The following is a 24,802-nucleotide window of genomic DNA, read 5'->3' as shown; positions in this document are numbered from 1 at the left end:
AAATCCAGGCCTGAAGCAAAGTCCCATTGGCTTTAGGGCTACACCAGCCAGGCCCCGCAAGCACAGGGAGCCTTTGCTCCAGGTGTTGACAAGGGCCTGAGCTGGGTTAGGCACAAGCCCCCCTCCTTGGCCCCAGAGGCCTCAGGGGATGAAGGGCTTTGGAAGGGTCAAAACTCCCCCTCCATTAAACCAGGGGATGGCAAAGAAGGAGAGAGGCAAAGTATTCCAAGAGAACGTGTATTGCAATCGTCCGGTCCCACAGAAAGGCACCAGGGAACCATGCCATCGACTGGGAAGGGCTTTCCCCCTTTGATATCACTGCTGAAACCCAATTAAAACCCTTGTGGTGGCCAGCGTGTCCATAGGAGCTCATGGGCCCTGCTGCCTCGCAGCACACCATGTGCTTCTGCTGTTCCCTAGTGCCGTTGCGTCCTGAATAAATAGATCCTTTGGGATTTGTCAGATAGATCCTTTTGGGGTTTACCATAGACAAACCAGAACCAAAACAGTAACAGGCTGAAGACCCAAACTGACACACACATGAATGTGCAGAGAGCCGCCCGTCCTGCAGTACTGAACATCATCCACAGCTGGACAATTAAATACATCTTCAACTCAGCCGCATTGGCACGTTAAATACATAGAATCCACTCGAACCTCGCATGTAAACTTTGTTGGGTACCTCCTGAAGAGAAGTGTAATGTAATACATCGATATTCAAGTACAAAGAGCTCCTGGGTTGCTTTGTTTGCACCAGGGAAAGAACAAAACTAGAGGTTTTGGGTAATCTGGTTTGCAGCCTCTTTTGGGAACAAAGGTTAAGAGCGTGGAGCCTCAGGTAAAAACATTGGGATTTGCTGCTGACCTTTTGTGTGTTAAAGGATTTGGCCTAAGAGGCTGGAAAATGATAGCACTGAGACTCTGTCCCCTGTTGTTTGTGTCCTGGTCTTGCTGCTGCTCTGGAGGGGGGAAGAAAGAGGTTAGAGCCCACAGTGGCATTGCTCAGTGTTATGGCTGCTGTGAGTTTTCCTCCTTCCCTTTCTCCCTAGATACTCATAGGCAGCATTTAGTGCAAGCCCAGGGACGTGCAGAGGGGTGGGAGGAAAGGATGCAGTCCCATAAGAGGAATCTAGAGCATCCTTTCCAGGGAAGACCTTGGTAAACATAAGCCACTTGGCCAGAACAGTTCTTGATTCCACCTCATAATATTGCAGGTCACCACCATGGTCTGGAGCCAGCACTGGCAGGAGAGAACTTACTGCATGAAGTGGAGAGGAAGTCCCATTCTGCCCACACCTGGATTTCTCTTCTCCGTCTCTCGTCAGTTAACCCTGACCTTGCAGGAAGACAATCCTATGAGCACAGCTATTGCTACCAACCTTATATACCACGATGGGGCATGTCTCATGCATGTTTGCAGACTTCAGAGCTCAGTGGAGGAAGGGGCGGTTTAACAGCTATTCTCAGGGATCAGGATCCTCAAAGTGACCAGCCCGAGGGCTCTGATAATAAGCAAGATGATCAAACCCAGTCACCAACCAGCCCTTTTCTTTGGCCTTTGAGTGACTGCTCCATCTGAACATCTAGTCCCTTTTATTTAAGGGAGCCTGACCAGCTTTTTGTTCTTCCTTTCATTATCAAGGGGACAAAGCTATTTCCTAGCCAGGGCTCCCTATGCTGGGGCAGCCGCAGCGCATGCTCCTTAGCACACACACTGCTCTCCGGGTCTGCAGAGGATGATGCTTTTGTGCTGTGCCCCATCCTCAGATTCAGAGGAGAAGTTTGAGCTGCCAGGACATGGGAACCAGCCTTTACAGAGCGGGGCCCTTCCTTTTGCTTTGTACACCCCAAGTTCCTCACCCAGGAGGAAAACCCAGTGAGAAAAGAGCCTGGGGGCTTTTCTGTGCCTGGTTGTGGAGGCTTTCCTTCAGGCCTGGTAAAACTGCTGGCTGGGAGCTGGGGAGGTGTGAGGGGTGTCCGGCTCCTTCTCCTCGGCTTCCCACAGGTTGTCATAGCTGAAGTCGCTCTGGAAGCTCTGGAGCTCAGCATAGTCATGGTAGGCTGAGGAGTCGCTGTGTGGGAAGCTGGTCTCTGGCAGGTCGTAAGTACCAACATCCCCATCTGCAATAAAACAGAGCAAAGCACTCAGAGCTCATGAGCAACCCAGCGGCTGCCTGCTCCTTTGCAAGCAGAGTACACAGGAGGGTCAGCAAAATCACAGTGCAGATGCAAGTGATCTAGCAAAGTGGTGGAAGTGTCTGTGCATCCCTACTCTGCTCTGGGGAGACCTACAGACTCTGTCAGACAGACAGAGGCAAGAGGCAGGGTGACACTCAGTCCCTCTGCAGGGGAGCAGGAGGAGGAGTGAGCATGTGTGAGTCCCTGTGCTCCCTCTCAGCCCTGCTTTGAATGATCCTTATGGAGACAGACACCAGCGAGGCAGTGGGCTGCAGCACCCAGTGGGCCTCCCAAGAGTCTCACCTGGTCGCTGCAATGAAGGGCCCAGATGTTCCTCTTGCAGAGAAGAGATCTGAAAAGAAATAGATGACTTAGTACTGCAGTGCTGATTCTCCACACCAGGGAATCAGAGCTCTGTTGGTTCCCCATCCCTGCTCTCCAAGATGCATCCCTGATGCCCAAGATGCAGTGACTGACCACTGTTCCAGCCTGGAGAAAGGCAGGAACCCCTGCATCCCCGTGTATTCCCCCTGCAGCCTCAGACTGCATTTACAAACTCACATCTTCAAGATAAGAAGCATCAGGAGGCCGCAGCTGGAGATGGCATGAGGGGCTGTATGGAGGCACAGGCACCTCTCTGCAGTGACTGGGCAGGGGCTGGCAGTTCCTCTTCTGTAGAGAGAGATGGTCTCTGCAGGCGTTCACCTGTGCTGAGCCCGTCTGTCCATGACACTGCAGGAACTGAACCAAAACACTCCACATTTGGTGCTTGCTATGGACAGATGGGCAACACTGACCTGCTGCTTCCCACCTGTGAGCCAGCCCTGCTCTGACCAGACTTGGTAAACCCAGGTTTTCTGCCTACCTTACAAATTCTACTACATTCCAATCCTTGAAAGCCTCGATGGGGAAGGAAGAATGGCTGCAGGTCCCCCACAGTGACCCACAGAGGTGGTGGAAGTTGGCCAGATGTGAAGGCAGGAGGATGAAGACTACTGGCAGCTCAAGGGATGAAGGACAGAGACTCAGCATATTCCCGAGAGGTGAGTAAAACTAGAAACATAGCCTTTAACAGACACTTATCCCAGCTGGGATTTTTTGGGGTGGATAAAGGGGTCTCTGTGTCTGACTCATCTCTAGTTTCTAGAGACTGGATGATCACATCTCAGCCTCTGTTTTGTGGTTTCTGGCTCTTCCTGGGATTGTCATGAGCATCCAGTGATAAGACTGGGGAAACCTGTTCCTCTCTGACTCTGTCCTGGCTTGACAAAACAGAGAACCTGCCCCACCCCAAAATGCAGCTTCCACATCCCGCTCAGGCTCAGGCAGACAGCAGGAAAAGAAATGGCCTGAGGCGTGATTTCTGGAGCCAAAAGCTTGTGTGCTGAGTCAAGCCCATAACCAGCAGCAGACACACTGGGTGCCTTTTTACCTCTTCCAGGAAGCTGGATCCTGCCACACTGCGAGCAGCAGAGGAGCTGGGGGTATAGGGGTCTGCATACAAGGGGGAGCGGGGCATGGCTGGCTTCTCCAAAGAGCTGGAAGCTGTTGAGGGCTGACTTCCCACCAAGCTCCATCTGTTCAGCTAAAAGGCAGAATTGAAACAGAAACATGACATGCGGTTCCCTACTTGGAATTCATCCCCAGGAGGGATCAGAGTGGGGAATCTCCCTGCAGCTAAAGTCCCAAATGCTGCTCAGTCATGAGGGATGACAGAGCTGGCTCCCAACTGTGTCCATCTGTGCTGACAAGGGGACTTCCCTGGGTGTAAGGCAGATGCACACTCACTTGGCATCACACACTAAAACAATGGACACACACTGGAAAGCTTGTGTTGGTTCAGGAATTAGTGCCCAACATCTCAGGGCTCCAAGGTTTGCTCTGTTTGTCATATTTAACCTCACTTCCTACAGACCATTTTCAAATGGAACTGGGTTTCACACCTTCCGGGTCAGTTCTCCCTGCAAATAGCGCTGTAAGGAAAGTGTGACCCATCCACCAGCTTCCCTGCTGCTTAAATCCTTCCCCTCCCCACCATGTCTAACCTGGGGCTTGGAGCAACCTGGTCTACTAGAAGGTGTCCCTGTGGCAGGGGATTGGAACTAGATGAGCTTTAAGATCCCCTCCAACCCAAACCATTCCACGATTCTCTGTTGCAGCCCCCTTACATTACTGAGGTCCAGATGTGGCAGGGGAGCTGCGGGGTGATGTTGCAAGCTGTGTGCAGAGTACGGCTCATTGTACACCGAGGACAGAAGCTCGCCGTTGGGGTTCTCAGGAATGAGGCTGCAGATGTTCCTCTCGGTGTCCTGGCTGGGCAGCTGCTGCCCACAAGGTCCACATTTGCCCTTGGACTTCCTGGCACTGCCTCCCCTCCGCAGGTCCTGTGCCAGGCACTGAAACAAGAAGATAGACCCTGGAGATGGCTCTTCTCAGGGCAGCCCTGGGCACACAGACCTGCCTGCAACCAGTGCAAGGCATTCCCCTGCTAGGGCACCATGCTGCACTCATGCATGGTCCTGCAGCCCATGCCCCAAGTGTTGCTCCCCATGCATGCACATACCTTTGGGCATATGTACGCTGCACAGGATTAGAGCAAAGGTTCTGACACCACCACCTCCTCCACCCACAGGCTTTTACTTTAGGATTTCCTGACCTCTGAACAGCCCCATTTGCCCTTTTGCAATCTGTACCAACAACCCTAATGCAGAGCAGAGTTTTGGGATGGGATTCCGCGGCAGACTTTTCCCTTATCAGCAATAACAAAGCTGAGCCAGGACAAATACAGGCTCCAGGCATGGATTTGTCAAGCTGCATAGCAAACACTGACCACCCAGCTCATGGAAAGACCTCTCTTAGGCAGTGCCTGTCTTCACATTCATCCCAGGCTTTTGGGGGGTTCACTTACATGGAGAGGCTGGGAATAGCCAGGGGAGAGGGAGTCTTCAAGCACCCTGCTCTCAGGCATCAGCACGAAGGACTGTCCGTCAGGAAGAGAGCCACTGTTCTGGGAGAGGTGTGTTAAGGTGGCCACTCTCCCTCCTGATGCCCAGGAGTTGGTACGGCCATCAGAAGTGAGGGACCCTCTCCCACTGCCAGCAAGCTAGATGGGGGAGAAGAAGAGCATGTAGGAACAACCCTCTGGACACAGGCATGTCCCTCCCTAGTCCCATGTCCCACCACACAGCACTGTGACAACCTACGGCCAGGTTGAAGGCAGTAGGATGAAACCTACTGTCCGCTCAAGGGATGCAGGACAGAGTCAGGAAGAACCTGCAAGGGAAGGGAGGACTTCAGCAATATGGGGAACACTAGCCACAGACTCAGAAATAGACTTTTCCCAAGAGATGTGTCTTCTACAGGCACTCAGTTACCCTGCTTTTGAAGGAATATAATACAATATATGCCTATATAATGTAATAGAGCTTCCAAAAAATTTGCAGGAATCAACAGCTCCCTGACAACCTTCAAGCAGAGGACTTGAAGCAAAGTCTGCTGTGTCACCAGAGATAGGTAGCAAGAGATAGGTCAGACAGGAGTGCTGGGAGGCAGGTATTGATTAGCTCACAACCCCACAGCGTGTTACCTGGCTGGGATGCGGCAGCTTTGATCCCGGGAAACTCTCTGATCCAGAGAGGGAAGAGTCAGCGTTTCGGAACTGGGCTGTTTTGAGGCAGTAGAGCCACTCCTGGTAATCCTCATAGCTGCGGCAGGTCACCCGGATCGAGTTGATCAGTCGGCCTGTGGAAACATCACTCACTGCTCTTACTGGGCTTGATCAGAAATGAGAATCCTCTTGCTCCGTCCCTCCCCACGTTCTCCTGGGATCTAGAGACCTGGTGCAGGGGCAATGGGAATGCTCTGTCTTCAGTGCTGACCTTTGTGCACGTGGCTGAATGTAGGACAGGGGCAATCACAGCCTAGATCTAAATGAGGGGGTGCGGGTGCTGCTGGCTCACAGGCTCTTCCTGCCAGCAAAGCCAGGGCACAGATGTTCCCAGATTTCCAAGCAGTTCATTTCACAGAGCTTGGATGCTAACCCAGGATCATGGGCACAGATTGTCCCAGATTTCCAAGCAGTTCATTTCACAGAGCTTGGATGCTAACCCAGGATCACAGCCACAGCTCCTTAGCAAAACCAACCCGGATCATCACACACCTTCTATTAAAAAGGAGGTTTTCTCATTCTCTTCAAAAAGCACTTGGATGGCATTGAGTGGCAGCTCACCCTGTTGGAGAGAGAAGAGCCTTAGGAATGCAGAGCTGAGCACATCACAGCCCATGCCATATAGCAGACAGTGGAGCAGGGAGGACAACAAGCCTGCTTCGGAGTTGGAGCCTCTCCTGGCACCTGGCTGGCACCCCCATACTCTCATAGGAGTGGAGCACAGGCATGTTGGAGAACTCTGTCCCCAGACTTACTGCAGGAATGAAGCCTCGAGTGGCTGCACAAGGCACTTCTGTAAGCTCTGTCCTTACTAAGTCCCTCTTGAGCTTGGAAAAACACTCCTTCCCTTCTAGTCCTGTTTTCTACAGCTTCCCATAGTTTAATGACAGACCTCACTCTGCAAACATGGTCCTGAACGAGGGTTTAGAGGTGCTGGATTGGGACTTCCAGCCTTGCAAAGAGGAATGCCCACAATCCACACCCTGCAAAGCCTCACAAAGACAGGGTTGCACCCTATAAATGCCAGTTGGGTGAAATGTGAGCTCTTGTGCTAGACTAGGGCACAGTTGTGAATGCCACTCCTGTGATCCCAGTGGGGTCTGCGCTTGCATCCGTGTTCCTAATAGCAGGGCAGAGGAGCTAAATCAGTCTGTCATTGGCAAAACTGGAGTAAGAAGATACCATGTGCTATTCCCCCTATGTGCAATAGCACCTCTGTATGCACATCCACCACTGCTCTCTCTGCCATCACCCAGTGTCCCACGGTCATCCCCCTATCTGATGCTGTGCCAGGCCCAGCTCTCCAGTGATCCCCATGGGACTGGTAGGAATGGGACTGCTTGTTCCAGACCTCTTCTGTTCTGCTGCCAGGAGTCCTTTAAGTGTCATTGCTGAAGTTCAATTCCCTATGGGATTCAAACCGTGGCAGAAGGACCAAGGGTCTCCTCTTCCTTTGGGGCTCCCCAGGCTGAATTTTCCTTATGGAAATGAAACCAGAACTGGCATCCAGCTCAAGGTCCTCTCAAGAGGTGCAATCATTCAGGATTCCTTTGCCTTAAGTTTACAGGCTGCAAAACAAGGTGTCTAGCAGAAACTCCTCCTCATGCCCTCACTGCAAAGCTGCACAGGCCCTGGGGAACATGGCTGACAACGTGACAGCTTTGCCACGAGGGAAACGTGGAGCTCAACCAAGCACTGTGGTTTGTGGTGGCCAGCTGCCTCTGCAGCAGCCTGCGGGCACAAGCAGCCGGCTGTGGTTCTTCTCCTGCACCAAAGTGATTTATGGGCTGAGCAGTGCAGGAAGGCTGACCTTGGGAGGGAAAGCCCAGGCAATGCCCTGTGACTTGTTCTCCCCTTGTGCTGTAAGAAATCATGGAATGGTTTGTGTTGGAAGGGAGCTTAGAGCTCATTCAGTTCCAACGCCCTGCTACGGGCAGGGACACCTTCCACTAGAGCAGGCTGCTCCAAGCCCCGTCCAACCTGGCCTCAACGCTTCAGGTGGTACAGACGCTGCAAGGCTGCATGTGGGGGGGTCCTGTGGTGCCTGCTCCTGCTTCTCCTCAGCTCTAGCACGTTGGTGCCCTCCTGCCACTAAGGGTGACTGCATAGGGCTTTCCCCCAGGCACCCAGTGCTCCAGCCTCCCTAAGGCAACAGCCCTTCATCCATGGGGACTATAGTCTCACCTAAGGAAGCACAGCAGCATCCCTCCAGTAACACGCTACAGAGAGCCCCTCCAGCCTTCCCTGGGCATGTCATGAACTTTCCCCTCCCCAGCAGCTCCCCCCCTTGCTGCTTCCTACCTTGCCCAGGGCCTTTTCCCACCAGCAGTGAGCCAGAGCTGCTGTGGGTAAGCCCCATCCCTGGCATGCTCAGCCCCTGCCTTCCCCTTCCCTGCCCCACACACAGCACTTGGCAGCAGCAGCTCCTGCGGGTTGTCTGAAACTGGAGAACAAAAGGGCCGGGCTATTCCTTCACACACAAATTGTAGGGCTCAGCGTCTGCTGCCAGGGAAGGGAAGTTCATTTGCAGAAGCCCTGGGAGAAGGAAGGCTCCTGTGCCCTGACTTGCCTGTGGAAAATCAGGTTCCCAGTGCAGTGTCACAGGCTGGTGAATCAGCCCCTTTGCAGAGCCCTGCCATTACCCCGGCACTGAGCCGCCCAGGGACCCACGCTCAGCACCGTGGGAAGGGAACATTGCATGGCCAGGGCAGACAAATCTGGTTTAAGCTTTCAAAAGAGATGAGTTAATCTGTGAGCCCAGCCCAAGGCCCCCTTACGTATGTTCCATTCCCAGGAGCTACAAACGTGTTCCCAAAAAACAAGCTCTGAGGTGTGTCACATAAGCCACCAGCTGCTGGAAAACACCCTCCAGTGTTGCATAGGGATGGAGGAGAGCTCTCACTGGTGTATGTGCCCTTCCTGCTGCAGGCACAGCATCTCCTCTGGCCAGGGGGATGCTCTATGCAGTCTTCCCTTGTGTTAAAAGCATTCCGCATGGCTCGGGGCCTAATGTAGACGTGGTGAAATCATGTGAAGAAGGACCCCAGGGAGTTCACATTGCATTTCGCAAGCCCACAGTCTCTGCAGGGTTTCCTTGTCACTGGCTCCTCTCTCAGTGGCTAGGAAGGATGCTGCACGTGCAGGTTCACAGACAGTTCAGTGTTACTTTTGGTAAACAGGGCCAGAAAGCATGGGGCTGTTTAATAGCCATTGCAGTGATGACTCAGATGGACGCTGGCAATCACATTTCAGGGCCATTCAGGCTGAAGGCAATGTGAATGCAGCTCCCATGGCCCACAGTGCTGCCTGTGCTGAGGCTCTCAGCATTGCACCCACAAGCAAAGACACAGCAGTGCACTAGAGAAGCAAATCTCACATCCCTGGGGCACTCAGACCTCCACATCCCTGCTGGCCCTTCCACTGGTGCCTTTGTTCCACAGTGCCAGCAGCAGCCTCTCTTCTCTGCCCACCAGCCAACTAATGCCTTGACCCTTCCCCATGAGCATCAGATGTGCTGCCTGAATGCTACCTGCTTCCAAGTGGTCCCACAGAGCCTGGGATGCAAGCCCCGCACTGGGATATTCTCTGGGGCTGTTCCAACTCCTGCCTTAAGCAGGCAAGCCAGATTCTGTGCCAGCATAACCACACAGAAACATGCCAGCCTCCCTCCTCCCAGAGACTCGAGATTCCTTGGCAGCCAGCTCCTTTTCCCCCAGGCTTTTGTAGGAGGGCAAGGTGTTTCTCATGGGAAGATAGCTTGCAAAATCCCTCTGCCTGCTGGCAAGGGAGCAGCTTGAGGGAAAGCCCTTGCCAACACAGAGAGCACAAGGGAAACCAGGTGGAGAAGGAGCAACAAGCCAAAGAGGTGCTGAAATAGCTGCTGTGGATGGGTGAGAGCAGGGAGGTGCTGAGCTTACCTTAAAACAGAGGCTGTTTTGTTCTTCAGATACTATCACCAATGTGGACGGGTAAAGCACCAGCAGCCGGTCATGCTGCTCCTTGGAAAGTAAAGAGGAAGAGGGTTGCCTGTGAACAGCCAGGCAGGGCTCAGATCTGGAGAGCCCTTCTCTTTGTCTGTCTGACAGCAGCCTGAGGCCGGGGCTTTGGAAACAGGGGCTCCATGGAGATCCCTGCCAGCTCCGGCTGCCAGCCCCGTCCTGCTAATGCTTTTATGCACATGCTGCCCCCAGGCACCACTCCTGGGACACGGGAGCCATAAAAAACATTTTCCATGAGCCAGGATATAGGTAAAATGACCCTTCAGGGACACATTGGATTAGTGGCAACGGGTAGGCAGAAGCCCGCACTTGTCACTCCATTCTAAGCCATGCTGACAGAAGGATGCTCCCCAGGGATGTGTCCTACCTGGAAAGGCAGATGCTGAAGCTTCACTTTGGAAACACAAAGGACATCGCCTAAGGATTCCCGTTGGGTCCCTCTCCAATCCTGGACAGGCATGTTCTGCACGGACCACCGCAGCTCCTCCTTCCCTATGGAGCTCTGCTTCCAGTCATTCTAGGGACAGGAGCAAAACTGAGAAGCAGGGTAGACATGCCCTCCCCTAAGAGCTTAGGCAACACACAGCACATCTCAGGACATGTTTCAAGTGTGGCAGAAGCAGGAAACAGTAAATAAATCTGTGCAGGAGTCAGTTTTCCAACTGGGACTGAATCCTTGGTACCTAGCATCATCTGTACCTTGCTTTTCAAAGGGGAATACCTCTGTTTTACACGTGGGGAGATGGAGACGGGGAGGGAAGTAAAACACCCCACAGAGACTGGAAGGGAAGACAAGTCTCTGGAGTCTGGTTTTCCAGGCCCTGGTCCCAGTCTCCTCCTCCTCCAAATGTTTTGTAAACTCGGGATCATTGCACGAGCAGCCAACTGGGTGAGAACTTCTCTGAACCAGCCCCAGACCTCTGCCCCTTCAGGGGCTGTGGTGGTGGCACCTCAGGGTCACAGCTCTCCCTTTCCACACACACCCCCTGCCTGGCCCTATTGCAAAACCTTCCTTTTTGCACCCTAAACCTCAGAGGAGGCTGCTCAAAAGCCAAGCGCCTAAATTAGAAGCTGTTGTTAGGTCTTAGCAGTAGAGAGCATCCTTAAGGTTGCCATTCAGACTGAAATACCACCTCACTCTAGTGCTGATGGCACAGACCTAGGACCCTAAGGCCACATTTCCTCCCCAGGCAGAACATTCCAGAGGCTGCAGAGATTATCCCTCCTAGTGAATGTAGCAGGAGCAATACAGCATCCTCCCAGGTGGCCCATCTCTGTCTAGCTGAGCACACCTCATCATCAAAAACACCAACCTGAGAGAGGAAGGGCAAGCCAAGGCTTCCTCCATTTAGCTGGATCTGCTTCTCCAAGTGATAAAGCCACTGCTTCAGCTCTGACTCAGTGGGGCAGAACACGATAAGGGGATTCAGCAGAGGACCTAGGTATGTGAGACACAGGATGAGCAGAGCAGATAAGGGCACCAGCTGCAGCATCAACAAGTAAAGAGCTGGCCAGAGCTGTTACACTCAGCACATCACACATGGGCTGCCTGTCAGTGCATTGCTCTGTCAAGATCAGCCATTCCTGCCACTACCATCCCAGCAGGAATGACTCCAGCACCTTCCTTCCACCAGCCACATCTCACTCTGACCATGAGTCACTTTTCAGTCCAAACCCAGGCCAGCAACAAGAATCAAAGACAGCCCAAAAGTCAATATTGACATCAAGAGACAGATCTCAGCTTTAGAAGTCCATAGCAGCTTGTGAGAAGTATCTCTGCAGGCAGAGACTATCACACTGTGCTGCTGCAGATAGCCTAACTCAATGCAAAGTTTCATGCTACTTCTTACTTTCACTTTGGCACTCAACATGTAGAGCACTGGTAGCTTCCTGACACTCTTTATTTAGTGCTTCACCAAATACAATCTGTACCAGGCAAGCTAAAGCTGCTCTCAGACATACTCCTGAAGGGAGAAACAGCCCCTAAATCTTGTGGATGTGAATGTTTCCTGCTATCATTCACTTGCTAGCACAAGCAGAGAAGTCTCACACACCCTCTGCTCTTCACCACAGACACAACCTGGTGACGTGAAGGATCATTTCTGGCAGGCTGCAGGATGTATGCTGTGATTAATGATTTACCAGTGATCTCATGTTAAAGCATACTTGGTGCATGCTCGGTAAGATCTGGCTTTGAGGGACTTGGAAGCATTCAGATAAGCAAGTGTCCTGGGTAAAAGTGGTACTTTGCCCTTCTGTGGAGCCTTTCATCCCATAACTCCTGCATGATGCATGAACAATCGTTAATGATGACTTTGAAACACCAGTGTCTGACAGGAAATGCACTAACACAGACAGAGCAGGGGTGGGGAAACTGAGGCACAGACTCCCTGAGTGACTTTCCATAACCTCTCCGTTCAGATCCACTGCAGTCATTAGGTGTTAAGCATTACTGAGCATCCAAGTGCCTGTGTGCCATCGTGGCATCTTGTCTCCTCTTGCCTTGGTTTCCCAATGGGGATAAGGGGATTCCCTACTTCCTAGAGTTGCTATGATGGTATAAAAGTGTTGTTAGCTTTATCTAGATATTCTGAATGGTTCTCTGGGCATCCAGGTCCCTATGGAAACAGCAGGAATTTTGCTGGTAGGGCATGACCCTTAACATGGCACTGCTTGCTCTGCCACCCCCCTCTAAGGCCAGCCTTTCAGACGTATCCTGAGGGCTGTTCACATTGCCACATCTAAACAGGGCCCCAAAGGAAGAGAAGTGAGAAAAGGAACTTCTGCCTAAGCCTGAAGCCTCAGACCTGCCTCAAGCTGGTGCAAGGAGCTGCTGGGGAGGCGGTGAAGAGAGGCTGCTGCTCATTCAGTTCCTGCCATTTCCCTCAGCCCCAAGGGCACGTTTGTGACAGGGTTGCTCACATGCTGAGCAAACTGTGCCGGCCCATGTGCTCTTTTCTTCTGCCCTGTCCTTTCTCTTTCCTTGCAAATGCTTCCAGAGGAACACTGGAAGTGAGAAAACCCTTTCCCAGAGCAGCAGCAGCAGACTATTCCCAGCCTGATCTCTGCCTGGTGACACGGAAACGCTGCCCCATTTGTAGAGGAGGGAGAGGTAACCCAAGGTGCTCAGGAAATGCATCAGCATCAGAGAAGGACCACAAAGCCAAGGTAATAGCCAGCCATCATCCACTTCTCCATCCTGATGCACCCGTGATGGCTCCGAATGCTGCCAGGCTTGGCTCTTATGCTCCACCTCCACACATCCAGTGATCCTGCCGGCATCTCTGATGCACTGAACAAGCCTGGGAAGCGCAGTTTATGGGCAACTGCTGATGCCATGGAATTGCACAAGGGAATGGATGCACGTCTTTTATGTCTCAGGGTCATGAGACAAAAGAATTCCACCCTCAGCCTGTGTGGGGCCACAGACAAGGCTCTTATCCCCTCCATTCATGGATTCCACCCCCTGAAGCTCCACGGATCTCACTGATCTTGAGCTACCTGCTCTAGTGGAAGGTGTCCCTGCCCGTGGCGGGGGATCGGAACTGGCTGAGCTTTAAGGTCCCTTCCAAGCCAACCCATTCTATGATTCCCTGGTTTCTTCGTGTCACTGCTTCCTTCTATAGACAGCACTCTGTCAGAAGGGCTTTGGTTTGTTCATTCCCTCAGCAGAACATAAACCCAGCAAAGCTTGAGGCAATTTTCCACCCAGCCACACTCCTGCATGTTTTAATACAAGCGGAACAAGTCCATCCACCCCAGGGCAGACACCCCTGACTGGTTAGGCATGGGAGAAGCTTTCCTTCACTTCACAGACTCCCAAAAAGGGCTGTAGGAGGGCTCTGCCTAAAACAGTGCAACCAGCCCTTAAAATCAATGGGTTGTTTGTCCCAGCTCCTCTTTATAATGGATGTAATCTTTTCATTTGAGTGGTCCTTGTATAAGCTTCTCTCTACCAGAGGACTCCAGAGTACACAGACAGGCCCTAGGACACAGATGAGCTTTCTTGGCTCTGTATCATCACTTCCTTCTGTGCACTTCATGCTTTAAAACTACTACTCGTGGGGGCTTGCAACTGCTGTAATCCAGCAGTGACTAAGCCAAAAGAAGCCTCCAGCCAAGCTGCAGACAGGTTGCTATCCAAGGAAAACCTTTATAAAGCAAGTTTAAAAAGCTCATGGATACAGGAGTGCTGGGGAAGAGGGAAGTGACATTGGGTCCTGCTGTTAACAGCAGAGGTAACTCACCTCTCAGCACTGTTTTCCACCAGAGTCACTTCCTCACATATGGTCACAAAAGGGAACTACCACCTTGTGCCCTGAGCACTAACCAGATGGAGCACAGGAGCATCCTTCCTCTGTGCTCCCTATCCACTCCCTTCCCTGCCTGCAGCCCTGGGCTTCACTGATCAGGAGTTTAGAACCAGGGAAGCCTTGACGGGAAAGCTGGAAATGCTGGAAGAGCTTCAGCTCTCTGCAGCCTCCTTCCACAACATGTTCTTCTCTGGGACAAGGTCAGAGCAGGACAAAGTGCAGAGAGTCGTGATTCATACAGCCTCTGTTCTCTGCTCAAACTAAACCAAGAGGCACCGACCTGCAATGCGGAAAGCGTGGTCCTCCTGCCCAGTGCTCTTCCCAGTCTCCATTTCACACACACTCAGCTCTTTCAAAGGCAGCAGTCCCTGCATGAGGAGAACAAACCGTTATTTTGAGGGGCAGAACGCTCCCTTTACATCCCAAATCCTTCAGTTTTAAGGGAAACCTCATCAACATTCCGTAGGAGTGATGGGAATGACCATAAAGGAAAATTGAGCTTCCCAGTTTCTGTACCCCAGCCCTTCAGAGTCCCACAGTAACAAAAGCACAGGAAGACAAGTTTGTGCTCCCTGTCTCAGGCTTTCTAAACAAGCACTAATACTGACTGCTGTAATGTCTAGGGGCCAGTATTGGCACATTAATTCCTCTTTAATTCCTCTACAATTAATAAAGGAAGGAACTGTTTATAAAGTAGATGGGAGATCTTGTAAGACTGTTTGAACTGTGATGTCTTTCCTCTTGAAGGCTGGATGACTCGAGAGGTTCTGTTGGCATATTGCATTAACCTCAAGTCACCTAGAAAACAAGAAATCACTTCTAAAGGGAACAAATTTGACCATCATCGACAAAACAGCCACGCTCAGTTTTAGTTACTCATGTGCAGGGAGAGAACATTGAGGGCTTCCTGGTTGTTCAGTCACGATTTTTTTGCCTGCACGTGCAAAACAGCCTATTGTTATACACAGAATCCCAGAGTGGTTTGGGTTGGAGGGACCTTAAAGCTCACCCAGTTCCAATCCCTGCCACAGGCAGGGACACCTTGTGCTAGAACAGCTTGCTCCAAGCCCCTGTGTCCAACCTGGCCTTGAACACTGCCAGGGATGGGGCAGCCACAGCTTCTCTGGGCACCCTGTGCCAGCGCCTCAGCACCCTCACAGGGAAGAGCTTCTGCCTAAGAGCTCATCTCAGTCTCCCCTCTGGCAGGTTCAAGCCATTCCCCTTGGCCTGTCCCTACATCCCTTGTCCCAAGCCCCTCTCCAGGTTTCCTGCAGCCCCTTTAGGCACTGGAGCTGCTCTAAGGACTCCCCTTCAGGAGCCTTCTCTTCTCCAGGCTGAACCAGCCCAGCTCTCTCAGCCTGTCCTATTTTGAGCAATAAGAGCTCTGACCCTTGCCCAGGCACAGCTCTCTGTGCTTGGTATCCCCAGGTAGCCTGAACAGCTCCCATCTCTGGTCCTGCCTGCCAGCCCTTCACAAGCCCCCATGCTACCTCTATCCTTCATCTCTGCCCACAGACAAGGCCAAGAACCCAGGTGAACTGAGGTTGCCCGGGTACAGCCCTTAGGAAGACATGCTCTCTTCCCCTGAGGGATGCCCTACCTGGTATGTGAGTCCATTGGAGCCCACAGACTGGAAGTACAGGTACGACTGGAACAGCTCCAAGAAGCAGTCATTCACCTCCTGCAGAAAACATATTTTGGGGTTTATCTCAGGTCACCTTCCTCATCCCAGCTTCCCTCTGCACCTCACACTGGTCTGTACATGGAAAAGCCATAGGTTGCTTATCCAAGGGCCACCACCACATCACTGCTGGCGGGTCTGAGCACGAAAGCATGACCCAGGTCCCCACTGGGATAGGAACCAGTGTCACCAGCCACTCCTGGGAAAAGAAACCCCCACAAACAAGCGCTGCAGCTTACCTGGCAGTGCTGGAACTTAAACTTGACCTTGGAGTAATAGATCATCTTGCCCAGATTCCTGACAACCGTTTTCCTCCGTCCCTTCTTGAACAGGCTGGGGAACCTCTGGTCCAAGTTCTCCTTCTGGTTTTCCTGGTTCTGAATACTCTATACCAAGAATTCCAGATTAAAACCACATCAGAGCCAGCAGGGTGATGTCTGGAAGAGGCATTCCCAGAACATCTTCCCAGATGGGTTCCTCAGAAAAGCTCCCTGGGCATGTGCCCGCGTCCGGCTGTTTGTTGTTGGGTCTCCATGCCAGCGCGGAGCTGAGGTTTGGTTACTTCATTCTCCCTATGCAAGGGGAGACAGTGACCTAAAGGGAGGCTTTCTGGGTTGGGAAGAGGGGGTGCAGAGCACATCCTACATTTAGGATATCCCTACATGATCTCTTGCCATCCTGATCAGATTCTCTGCAACAAGGACTGCTCAAGGCTAAGCAAGCACAGCTTGCCTTCCCCTGGGGTTAGTGGAAAGGTTTCTTTTGCTCTGCTTCCACCTGGATTCCTCAGCATTCCCATCTGCTCGGATCCCTTGGTTTCTCCAGGTAGAATCTGTTGTTCCAGACACCCAGACCCTTGTGAGGCAGAGTCCCACAGCCATATGAGAAGATGCAAGGCTCTGAGTTGAGAAGCTGCTTATTGTCAGTGCAAAAAGGCAAGGAAAGCCTGCATGAGAGCAAGGGCTGATGTGAGAGGGAGACAGCACTTAGGGCTGGGGCATTCCCTTAATTCCTGCATTCTGGTTGTATGGAAAGTCTTCCTTTTGTGTCACAGCACAAACCCACATCCCTATGGCACTTTGCTGCTCACAGCCCAGGGCTGCTGTTGCACTGTGTGGATACTGCATGGATCCAGGGATGAAAAGGTCTCCCTGGAGTTTCTTTGGGGAGAATGGTTTTGTTCTGGAGGCTTGGCTGACATCCTTGGGATAAGGGAATGGCTGTACCCCAACAAGGCCATATTCCCCCCAGGTCTACACCCCACTGGAGTCTTAAATGTCAGCTTTGTTAGGCACATCAGGCTCTGGGTATTCATTCCCAAGCAGGAAGGCAGGAGGGAAAGGTTAGGTCCTGATCCCCAGACTGTGGGGCCGCCTTGGTGGGACCCCTGGGGATACTTCCATGGCCATGCTGGAGCTGGGATACAGGGCATAGCAGCGGCATGCAGCTCCCCATATCCAGACAGCATTTCCAGGAATGAGCATGGAGAGGGCTCCGCACGGATCCTGTGTCAGCCGTCACCCCGTGCACCAGCACTTCCAGCGCTTCCCAACCTGCCCGGCTGCCCATTCCCGGTGCGCTGTGCCAAGGAGACAGCTGTGTAAGCTCCGTGATAAATGGAGAGCAGCAGAGCCGAGCAGAGCTGTCTGCTGGGGCCTCCGTGACTCAACCCTCCGGCATGAGGTTAACCCCCCTCGTACCCAGAGCAGGGCCAGAGGGGAGCTGGTAACCTAATGCTGGCCCTTTCACCTGCAAAGCTTGGGGCTCCTTCCACTGACTGGAGGAAACTCATTTAAAGACACACATTAACCCCTTCCCTGCTCAGCTTTTTCCCACCGGCTCCATGCCATTCCCATGCGGAGCACCCCTGGAGCTGGGAACCTGCTGGCTGCCAATTCGTGCTCTCACCGAGAGGCAATTACACGTAGGAAAAGATTACATGTGTGCTCCAAGCTGCTGTCAGAACAAAGAGCAATGGATCACCTGACAGCAATAACAAAACACTGCTGGGATAAGGGAGAGGATAAAGCAATGGAATTATGGACACAGCGACAGCAGCAGCACCAGCTGCCTGGGCAGTGAGGCTGCCCGGAATGTGGCAGCCAAATCCCCCTGTAAAAAGGAAGGCCACAAGTAGTAAAAGCAACCATGGAGCTGGGAATTCAGCAGTAGTTTAGGGAAAGAGCTCAGCCAACCCACCAACTTCCATGGGGATCCTGCAGGGGTCAGGAGGGAAAGGGAAAGCTTCTACTGCCACGGTTCACGGGGCAAGGAATAAATGAAACGGAATACCTCCTGCTCCCAAACAAGAATCAGGAAACTCTGGCTTGCAAGGGTTTGCTGCAAGGCTGAGATGACAGTGGATAAACACAGGGGCATCTCCAAGCCCATGGGCGACATGGGATCATATCGCTGAACTCTGCTGCCCTTTCAGCTGTAGGACCCCTCTGCCCCATGTCACACAAGTCTTTCAAGCTCCAGTCTTATCACTCACGATCAGACATTGTGGTTTTGCAGAAAGAAATGGGGCTGTTCATGTCTTTTATATTTTCTTCCCAGGTCTTTCCTGGTTTTTTTTTTCCACCAATTTCTTGTCCTTCCCTGGAGTGCCACTGTTAAATCCCAAATGAATATGCACGTGCAAGAAGCTCATCTGCTTTGTCCATACAATTCCAGACTGATTTGGGTTGGAAGGGACCTTAAAGCTCATCCAGTTCCAACCTCCTGCCACGGGCAGGGACACCTTCCACTAGAGTAGCTTGCTCCAAGCCCCATCCAAGCTGGCCTTGAACACTGCCAGGGATGGGGCAGCCACATCCATCTGCAATGCCTATGGTTTCTTTGCCCTCTATTCCCAGAAGCAGGCTGTCTAGCACTGTAAGGTTAACCTTTGTAAGGTTAATGGTGCTTCCCACAAACTCCTCATCATCTGCTTAGGTCCAGTAGCAATTTCCCAGGGTATGGATTACTTGCCTCTGGAGGAAACAGCTCCTGCTGAGTCTTAGATGTCTCTGGGCTTGAACCCACAAGTGCATTCCTTTGCTCTTTGAGGGATTGAGACAGAGCTGGCCAGCCCCCAGAAAGCAGCGCTGGGAACCCCATGATGTCCTGGGGGAGTCAGGGACCAGAGCTATCATAGCCTCATCCATGCGCATCACTTATCTCCCTGGCCCATGCATCCCCTGGCACCATAGGGATGCCACAGAGCACAGCCAAAACAAAAGGGAAGTGGCATTTATCGTTCCTCTGAAATCCTCCCAGCCTGCTGCTTACTCCCCTGGCTGGGCTGGGTTGGTGGCAAGCTCTCTCTTCCCCCATTCCCATCCCTATCAGTGCTGATTCTGTCAGCTCAGCTGGGTTTGAGGCAGAGCAGAGCATTGGCAACCTGGTTTCTCTCTGGGTTCAGTGAAGCAGCAGGTCTCTGGCAGTGCAAGTGCCCTGACATGTTCTCCCCCTGCCTCCAATGCCTCATCCTACAGGTAGAGCAAGTTAATTAACCTGCCTCAGCCCCTGCAGACCCCAGTGACTCCCAGCTGAATCACAGCCCTGGCAGCAGGAAGAGCTCAGCCTCTCGATGTGCCCTGGGGCTCCAGAAGCTGCTGTTTAATGATAAAAGCAGCAAATGAGAAGCAAGGCTCCCCTGGCACATCCTCCCCCTTTGCTTCTGCTTGGCCTTCATAGAAGCTGGAACTGGGAGGTGTGGGAAACAGGGCATGAGGTTGGTGGGAGCAAAAGGTGCTGGTTTCATGGCAAGGTCCAGAGGGAACGTGATTTTCATGGAGGTCACTTGCCCCAGCCCCAAACTTCCTGCCATGGCCTGAGGTTTGGTGATCCCATCTCCTCTGAGATTGCATCGGAAGAGTCCTGTGCTGATGGTTCCTTTCTATCCCACCCCCTCTTATCCCAGCCCTTCCTGCTCTTGGAGGTGTTTCTCCTGAAAAGGCAGGAATGGGAAAGGGGCAAAGCCAAGGCTTTCTCCAGGCCACACAAGAAGCTTGTGGCTGAGTTTGAACCCCATGTGCCCCAGGCGAGGGTAACATCCAACCCATCGCTCCACCCTCATTCCTTCCCTGGAGAGATCCCACACTCTCCTATGCTCCCAAATGAGTAATCTTGCAGTGACCTTTGTTCTGTCAGCCCCAGGACCCGCTAACATGACACCTTCTCCAGCAGAAGGATCCAGGATCCATCTAGGACCTGGTCCCATCCTTTGGGATGCCAGCCGAGTCCTGCAGGGAACGATGCCCACACCATGTTCCCATTACTCCCATTCACAAATAATAGGCAGGAGCATGAAACATTCCCAGCTCCCCTGTGCTTCCCATCTCAGCGCAGACACAAGTCCCAGGAGAGAGGATGACACTGTCCCATGGCCACCTCGTAAGCCAGGAGGAGGATCCCAGCCCTGCTCCCTTCTCAGGCCCCCATGAGGAAAAGCAAAAGGATTGGAAAGGGCCAGCATGGGAGAGGCTGCATGGAAAGGGACTGAAGAGTCCCTGCTTGTAGGGAGCAGATGTTGGAACCTCTGTAGCAACCCAAAGTACATGAGAACTGCTCAGAATGGGGTCCAGCACCTCATCACCAGTGAGATCCACCTAACCTGCAGCTTGAAACCCAAGAGATGATGCCCTGCTGCTGATCTGCACTGAAATCAGCTCTAACAGCTGTCTGTGCCTCAGTTTCCCCTTCCCCTATATCCACATATCGTATTGCCAGGCAGTGGGGGAGATGAACGCACAGTACAGCCAATGGGCCCCAAAGCTCAATCTGCATCCCTGTTTTACCCAAAGGGGCTGAGAAAACATCTTAGGGTTCATCATTTCACCTCTGCTTTCCCTGAGTAGTGCTGGGAAATGGGCCATATGGCTACAAGGCTGGTACGTGCCTGGGACAGACCTGCCCTTCCTGCTTACCTTCCCAAGGCTTATTGCTAATACACTGCTGCTCCGTCTCATTCCAGTGTGGGAATGAATCATCCCACCTTTAAATGCTCGCTCTGATTTTCCCCTTCTTTCACAGGCTACCCAGCACCAAAAGAAGCAAGGGCAAAGGGGATGTGTGGGGGATATTCCCACCATGCTGCCTGCTTGGCTTTCAGCAGCATCCTCCCACCCCATCATACGTTTTGGGTGATGGAAGGGTCACCACAACACCTCCATGGGGATGTTGGGGCACAGGGCTTATCCCTCCCTGAGATAGACCTGCTGCTACCTCCAGATCCAGATCCATCTGTCCTCTGATGCACAGCACTGTCCTTGGGTGGGAATAATCTCTGGGAGCAGTGGGGATAGGGGCTGGATGTGTTTGTACTTGCCTTTCCTGGAATATACTGCAGGATTTTGTCTGTGGTCGTATCTCTCTCCTGCCCTCCTTCTATCCCAAAAAAGCTGGGCAGTTTCTTCTTGCCATTTTGTCTACAGAAGGGAGAAAAGAAACCCAAAACACATACATGCAAACACACATCTAGGCTGATGCACGCTGAATTCTGCCCTGGAAATCAGGAAGCCATAAAACTAAGCAAGCAATTTGTCATGGGCTTTCTCATCTTCCCAGTACAGTAAAGGGCTGATAAATAGCCTTGGAGAAGTGGGATGGGGTTTGTGCTGCGCTTGTTGGCGTGTCTTTGCCTTTTCATCACCAAAGGATCAGATGGGCTCATTGGTGTCTCCAAATCAGTGCAGGGACCAGATGTTCCATTGCAAAACAAAGAGCACACCCAATCCTGACAGCTATTCCAAAGCCCCTGGAGTGGAGATGCATATGTACACATACACCACTATATAGTCACAAAGAGGCTTGATTTCTATCTTGGTGGATTTCTGTCTTTCCTTGCACTCCCAGCTCCTCCTTGCAGAGCAGTCACCAGTGCTCTGTTGGGACTTCCCAGGAGTTGCTCCATCTCCACCAGATTGCAGTGTTTGGCTCAGCAGAAACCAGGCTTATCTCCATGGAGAGTATGGGAAGTGGGAGTCAGCAGGGACAGGAGGTGCTCTGGGGCTCGGCTGCTCCCCTGCAGCCACCCGATGTCAGCCCTCCAGGGTCCACATTCCCCCTCTTTTATCCCACAGACTCCCACAGGTTTGCTCCCAGCACAGGAGGCCAAGGGGACAGTTTCAGTGTCTCCTTTTGACAGAGCAGAGTTTATGGGGTTTGTCTCAAAACCCAGCATGAAGCATAGTCAGGGCCAGCAAGTTTGTAAGGAATCACCCTGGTTCCCAACAGAGCTCCTTTCCAGACTGTAGCATTTAGGATGAGGAGCACTCTGCTTTGTGTATGCTTAAGTACCGGCAGGGATGGGAGCATGGGAAAGGCTGGAATCATACAATCATGGAATAACAGACTACTTTGGGTTGAAGGGACCTTAAAGCTCATACAGTTCCAATCCCTGCCATGTGCAGGGACACCTTTCACTAGAGCAGGTTGTGCCAAGCCCCATCCAACCTGGCTTGTTCCACACTCCCCGCTAGGCTGAGGTCCATCAGTGGATACCTGAGCTCTGCCCTAGCCAGCCCAGCACCAAAGATCCCAAAGGATTTCATGGACATTTCCAGCTGTGCCTTCACTCAGGGTTCCAAACGCAGCTCAAGGGGCAGAGTGTTGGGATTCGGGGCTTTCTGCCTGAACTCAGAGGAGGTTGGAATGTCATTCTTTCACAACAGAGCACCACGACTCTGGTGTCATGAGTAAAAACATCGCAGGTAAAGCAAGGAGTGTTCACTCTGCACCTTGCCCTGCCTGCTCCGTGGAGGGGAGCTTTAGTTTTCCAGCTGAAATCCACTAAATCACGCTTCTCCCAGGCGCAATGTGCTCGGATACACTGCCGGCATAGCCCTGGAACTCCCTACCAGCCAGTTGTGGGGCGCTCATTGCGCCTGGCACTGCCTCATGAGCCCATTCAAACCCCATTTCTGCTGAGCACACAACTCCCGGCTTTCCCAAGCGGGGCTCAGCCCCATCCTGCACGCTGCATCCCAGGGGAAAAAAAAAGCCAGCAGGGAAAGGCAGCAGCGCTTGGAGAGCAGCGCAGGGTAAAAGCGAAGTGTACTTACTCCTTCTTCAGCGAGGGCTTCCTCCTGAAAGAGCCTCGGAGCCTGCCGGGTGCTTGAGGAACACAAGTTATGTTCCCCATGCCGGCAGCGACCGGGAGCGCCCCGGAGCAGCGGGATCCGTGTGTCCGTGTGTCCGTGTGTGTCACGCAGGCGCTCCCCTTCCGCCCGCCGTGACTCGGGTGGGTGTGAGCTCTGCGAGGCTTTGGGCTGAGGTTCCTGCCCCTGCCCCTGCTCCTGCCCCTCTCTCTCCCGCCCCGCTCCACGCTGGGAGGAGCAAGCCAGGCCCCGGGAAGCGCGGGCAGGACGGCATCCCTGCGGGAGCGCTGCCGGGGAGCCCCGCTGCATGGTCCCGGCAGCCTCAGTCCTGGTTTGGAATGGGGCTCTGGGATTTCTCCGGGACAAACCGGTGCCCTCAAGGGGGTGAATCCGGCTTCAGAGCCCATCTTTCCTGTAAAGAGGAATTAAGCGCAGAGTCCTCTGCCCTGGCAGTGCCTAAAGGGGCTGCAGAAAACCTGGAGAGGGGCTTCTGTAAGAGCAAGTAGGGACAGGACAAAGGGAACGGCTTTACCCTGCCAGAGGGGAGACTGAGATGAGCTCTTAGGCAGAAGCTCTTCCCTGTGAGGGTGCTGAGGCGCTGGCACAGGGTGCCCAGAGAAGCTGTGGCTGCCCCATCCCTGGCAGTGTTCAAGGCCAGGTTGGACACAGGGGCTTGGAGCAAGCTCCTCTAGTGGAAGGTGTCCCTGCCTGTGGCAGGGGTTAGAACTGGGTGAGCTTTAAGGTCCCTCCAACCCAAACCATTCCATGAATTAAAAACCCAGCAGTGCTTAGATGGAGTGACCAGAGTGACCACCACGCACTAACATTCCTCACTGGCAAACAGGACAAAGCTGGAGTCCCTAATAAATGCATCTGGAATGTTATTCCAAAAGGAAATCAATCACTGATCAGTTCAAGCAGAAGCAAAAAGGATGCAGAAAGATAATAGCAGTGATCGACTGGTGTTTAAGCTTTCTCTGAGGTGGTTGTATTGGTGGAAAAAGCCCCTGCCTGGATTAAGGTGAATCAAAGAGTATAAAAATATAACAAATAAACAGGCAGTATGTATTGAAATCTAGGAATTATGGGAAATTGGTAGAGGAATCAATAAAGGATGTATGTGACAACGTAACTAAAGGGATATTTATAGAGGAAATGCTCTCAAAGGCTGCTGACCATGATAAGTCCCTTACTCTGTGGAAATAGAAATAATACGAGTGAGTGGTTAACGACAATCCAAAAGGTAGATGCAGAACAACTATTCCTGTTTTATAGCTTGGAATAAACGCAGGCAGCATAGTCATAGGAAATGACAAACTCCTTTTCATTCCATGGGACTGCGGGTGGCTGCTGGAAAGTGAACAGGAAACTTAGATCAGAAGGTTCAGAGAATTCATGTCAAAGTGGTTTACAAGACCCAAAGAACAAAGATCTTATACTAAAGTCTTGCAGGACCATGGAATTCAGGAAGAAATTGCTTAAGTTACTGGGGATGCTGAGATTTCAATGGATAAAGAATCCTGGTAGTTATGGGTTTGTCAGTGCCACTGACCCCTAGGAAAATGATGTTAGAGAGTTTGATTCACTTCAAGAATTAAAGGAGGAGAATCTAAGTTCATACAAATCAACTTGGGGCTACGGGAATTAGATCTTGTCCAAGTAATTGAATTGCAGCTGAAAAACATCAGGTTTAGTTAATAGAAACAGTGCTGATCTAAGGGATGACTCCAAAGCACATGATGTGACACATCTATGGAGCTAGGGAGACTCCGAGGCACAAAGACCATAAGATCCATAGATCTCTTACAGACTGACCAGTCAGCGAGAGTCAATAGCAACTCTAAGGGGGAATGTTCCTTGGGAAGAGCATTCCTATCCTG

At 52.2% G+C, this 24,802-nt stretch overlaps 1 protein-coding gene across 1 annotated transcript; it reads right to left on the bottom strand.

Annotated features, from left to right (window-relative positions):
• Window positions 1-528: 528 nt before the first annotated feature.
• PLEKHN1 (pleckstrin homology domain containing N1) lies at window positions 529-23,113 on the bottom strand. Its single transcript, XM_061450216.1, has 16 exons — window positions 22,887-23,113; window positions 21,152-21,251; window positions 16,077-16,223; window positions 15,757-15,837; window positions 14,437-14,524; window positions 11,157-11,281; window positions 10,211-10,360; window positions 9,763-9,843; window positions 6,338-6,407; window positions 5,765-5,919; window positions 5,087-5,281; window positions 4,347-4,574; window positions 3,611-3,763; window positions 2,740-2,919; window positions 2,482-2,530; window positions 529-2,121 (listed from the first exon to the last, which is right to left on the bottom strand). The coding sequence occupies exons 1-16, from the start codon at window positions 22,964-22,966 to the stop codon at window positions 1,928-1,930; spliced, it is 2,076 nt and encodes a 691-aa protein (XP_061306200.1). The 5' UTR covers window positions 22,967-23,113; the 3' UTR covers window positions 529-1,927.
• Between the last annotated feature and the right edge of the window lie 1,689 nt (window positions 23,114-24,802).

Source organism: Pezoporus flaviventris, unplaced genomic scaffold, assembly GCF_033815535.1.
Source record: "Pezoporus flaviventris isolate CSIRO_AGI_PZ_B2104156 unplaced genomic scaffold, CSIRO_AGI_Pfla_v1 ptg000009l, whole genome shotgun sequence".
NCBI lineage: Eukaryota > Metazoa > Chordata > Aves > Psittaciformes > Psittacidae > Pezoporus > Pezoporus flaviventris.
This window is presented reverse-complemented; position numbering and strand designations above follow the sequence as displayed.

Bases quoted from the DNA above. Each gene is read 5' to 3' on its own strand.
- PLEKHN1 (XM_061450216.1), bottom strand. From the start codon at position 22,966: ATGGGGAACATAACTTGTGTTCCTCAAGCACCCGGCAGGCTCCGAGGC. The intron at 15,838-16,076 runs GTAAGCTGCAGC...TGTTTTCTGCAG, and splicing joins TTAAGTTCCAGCACTGCCAG to GAGGTGAATGACTGCTTCTT. The intron at 14,525-15,756 runs GTAGGGCATCCC...CTCCTCATGCAG, and splicing joins CCAATGGACTCACATACCAG to GGACTGCTGCCTTTGAAAGA.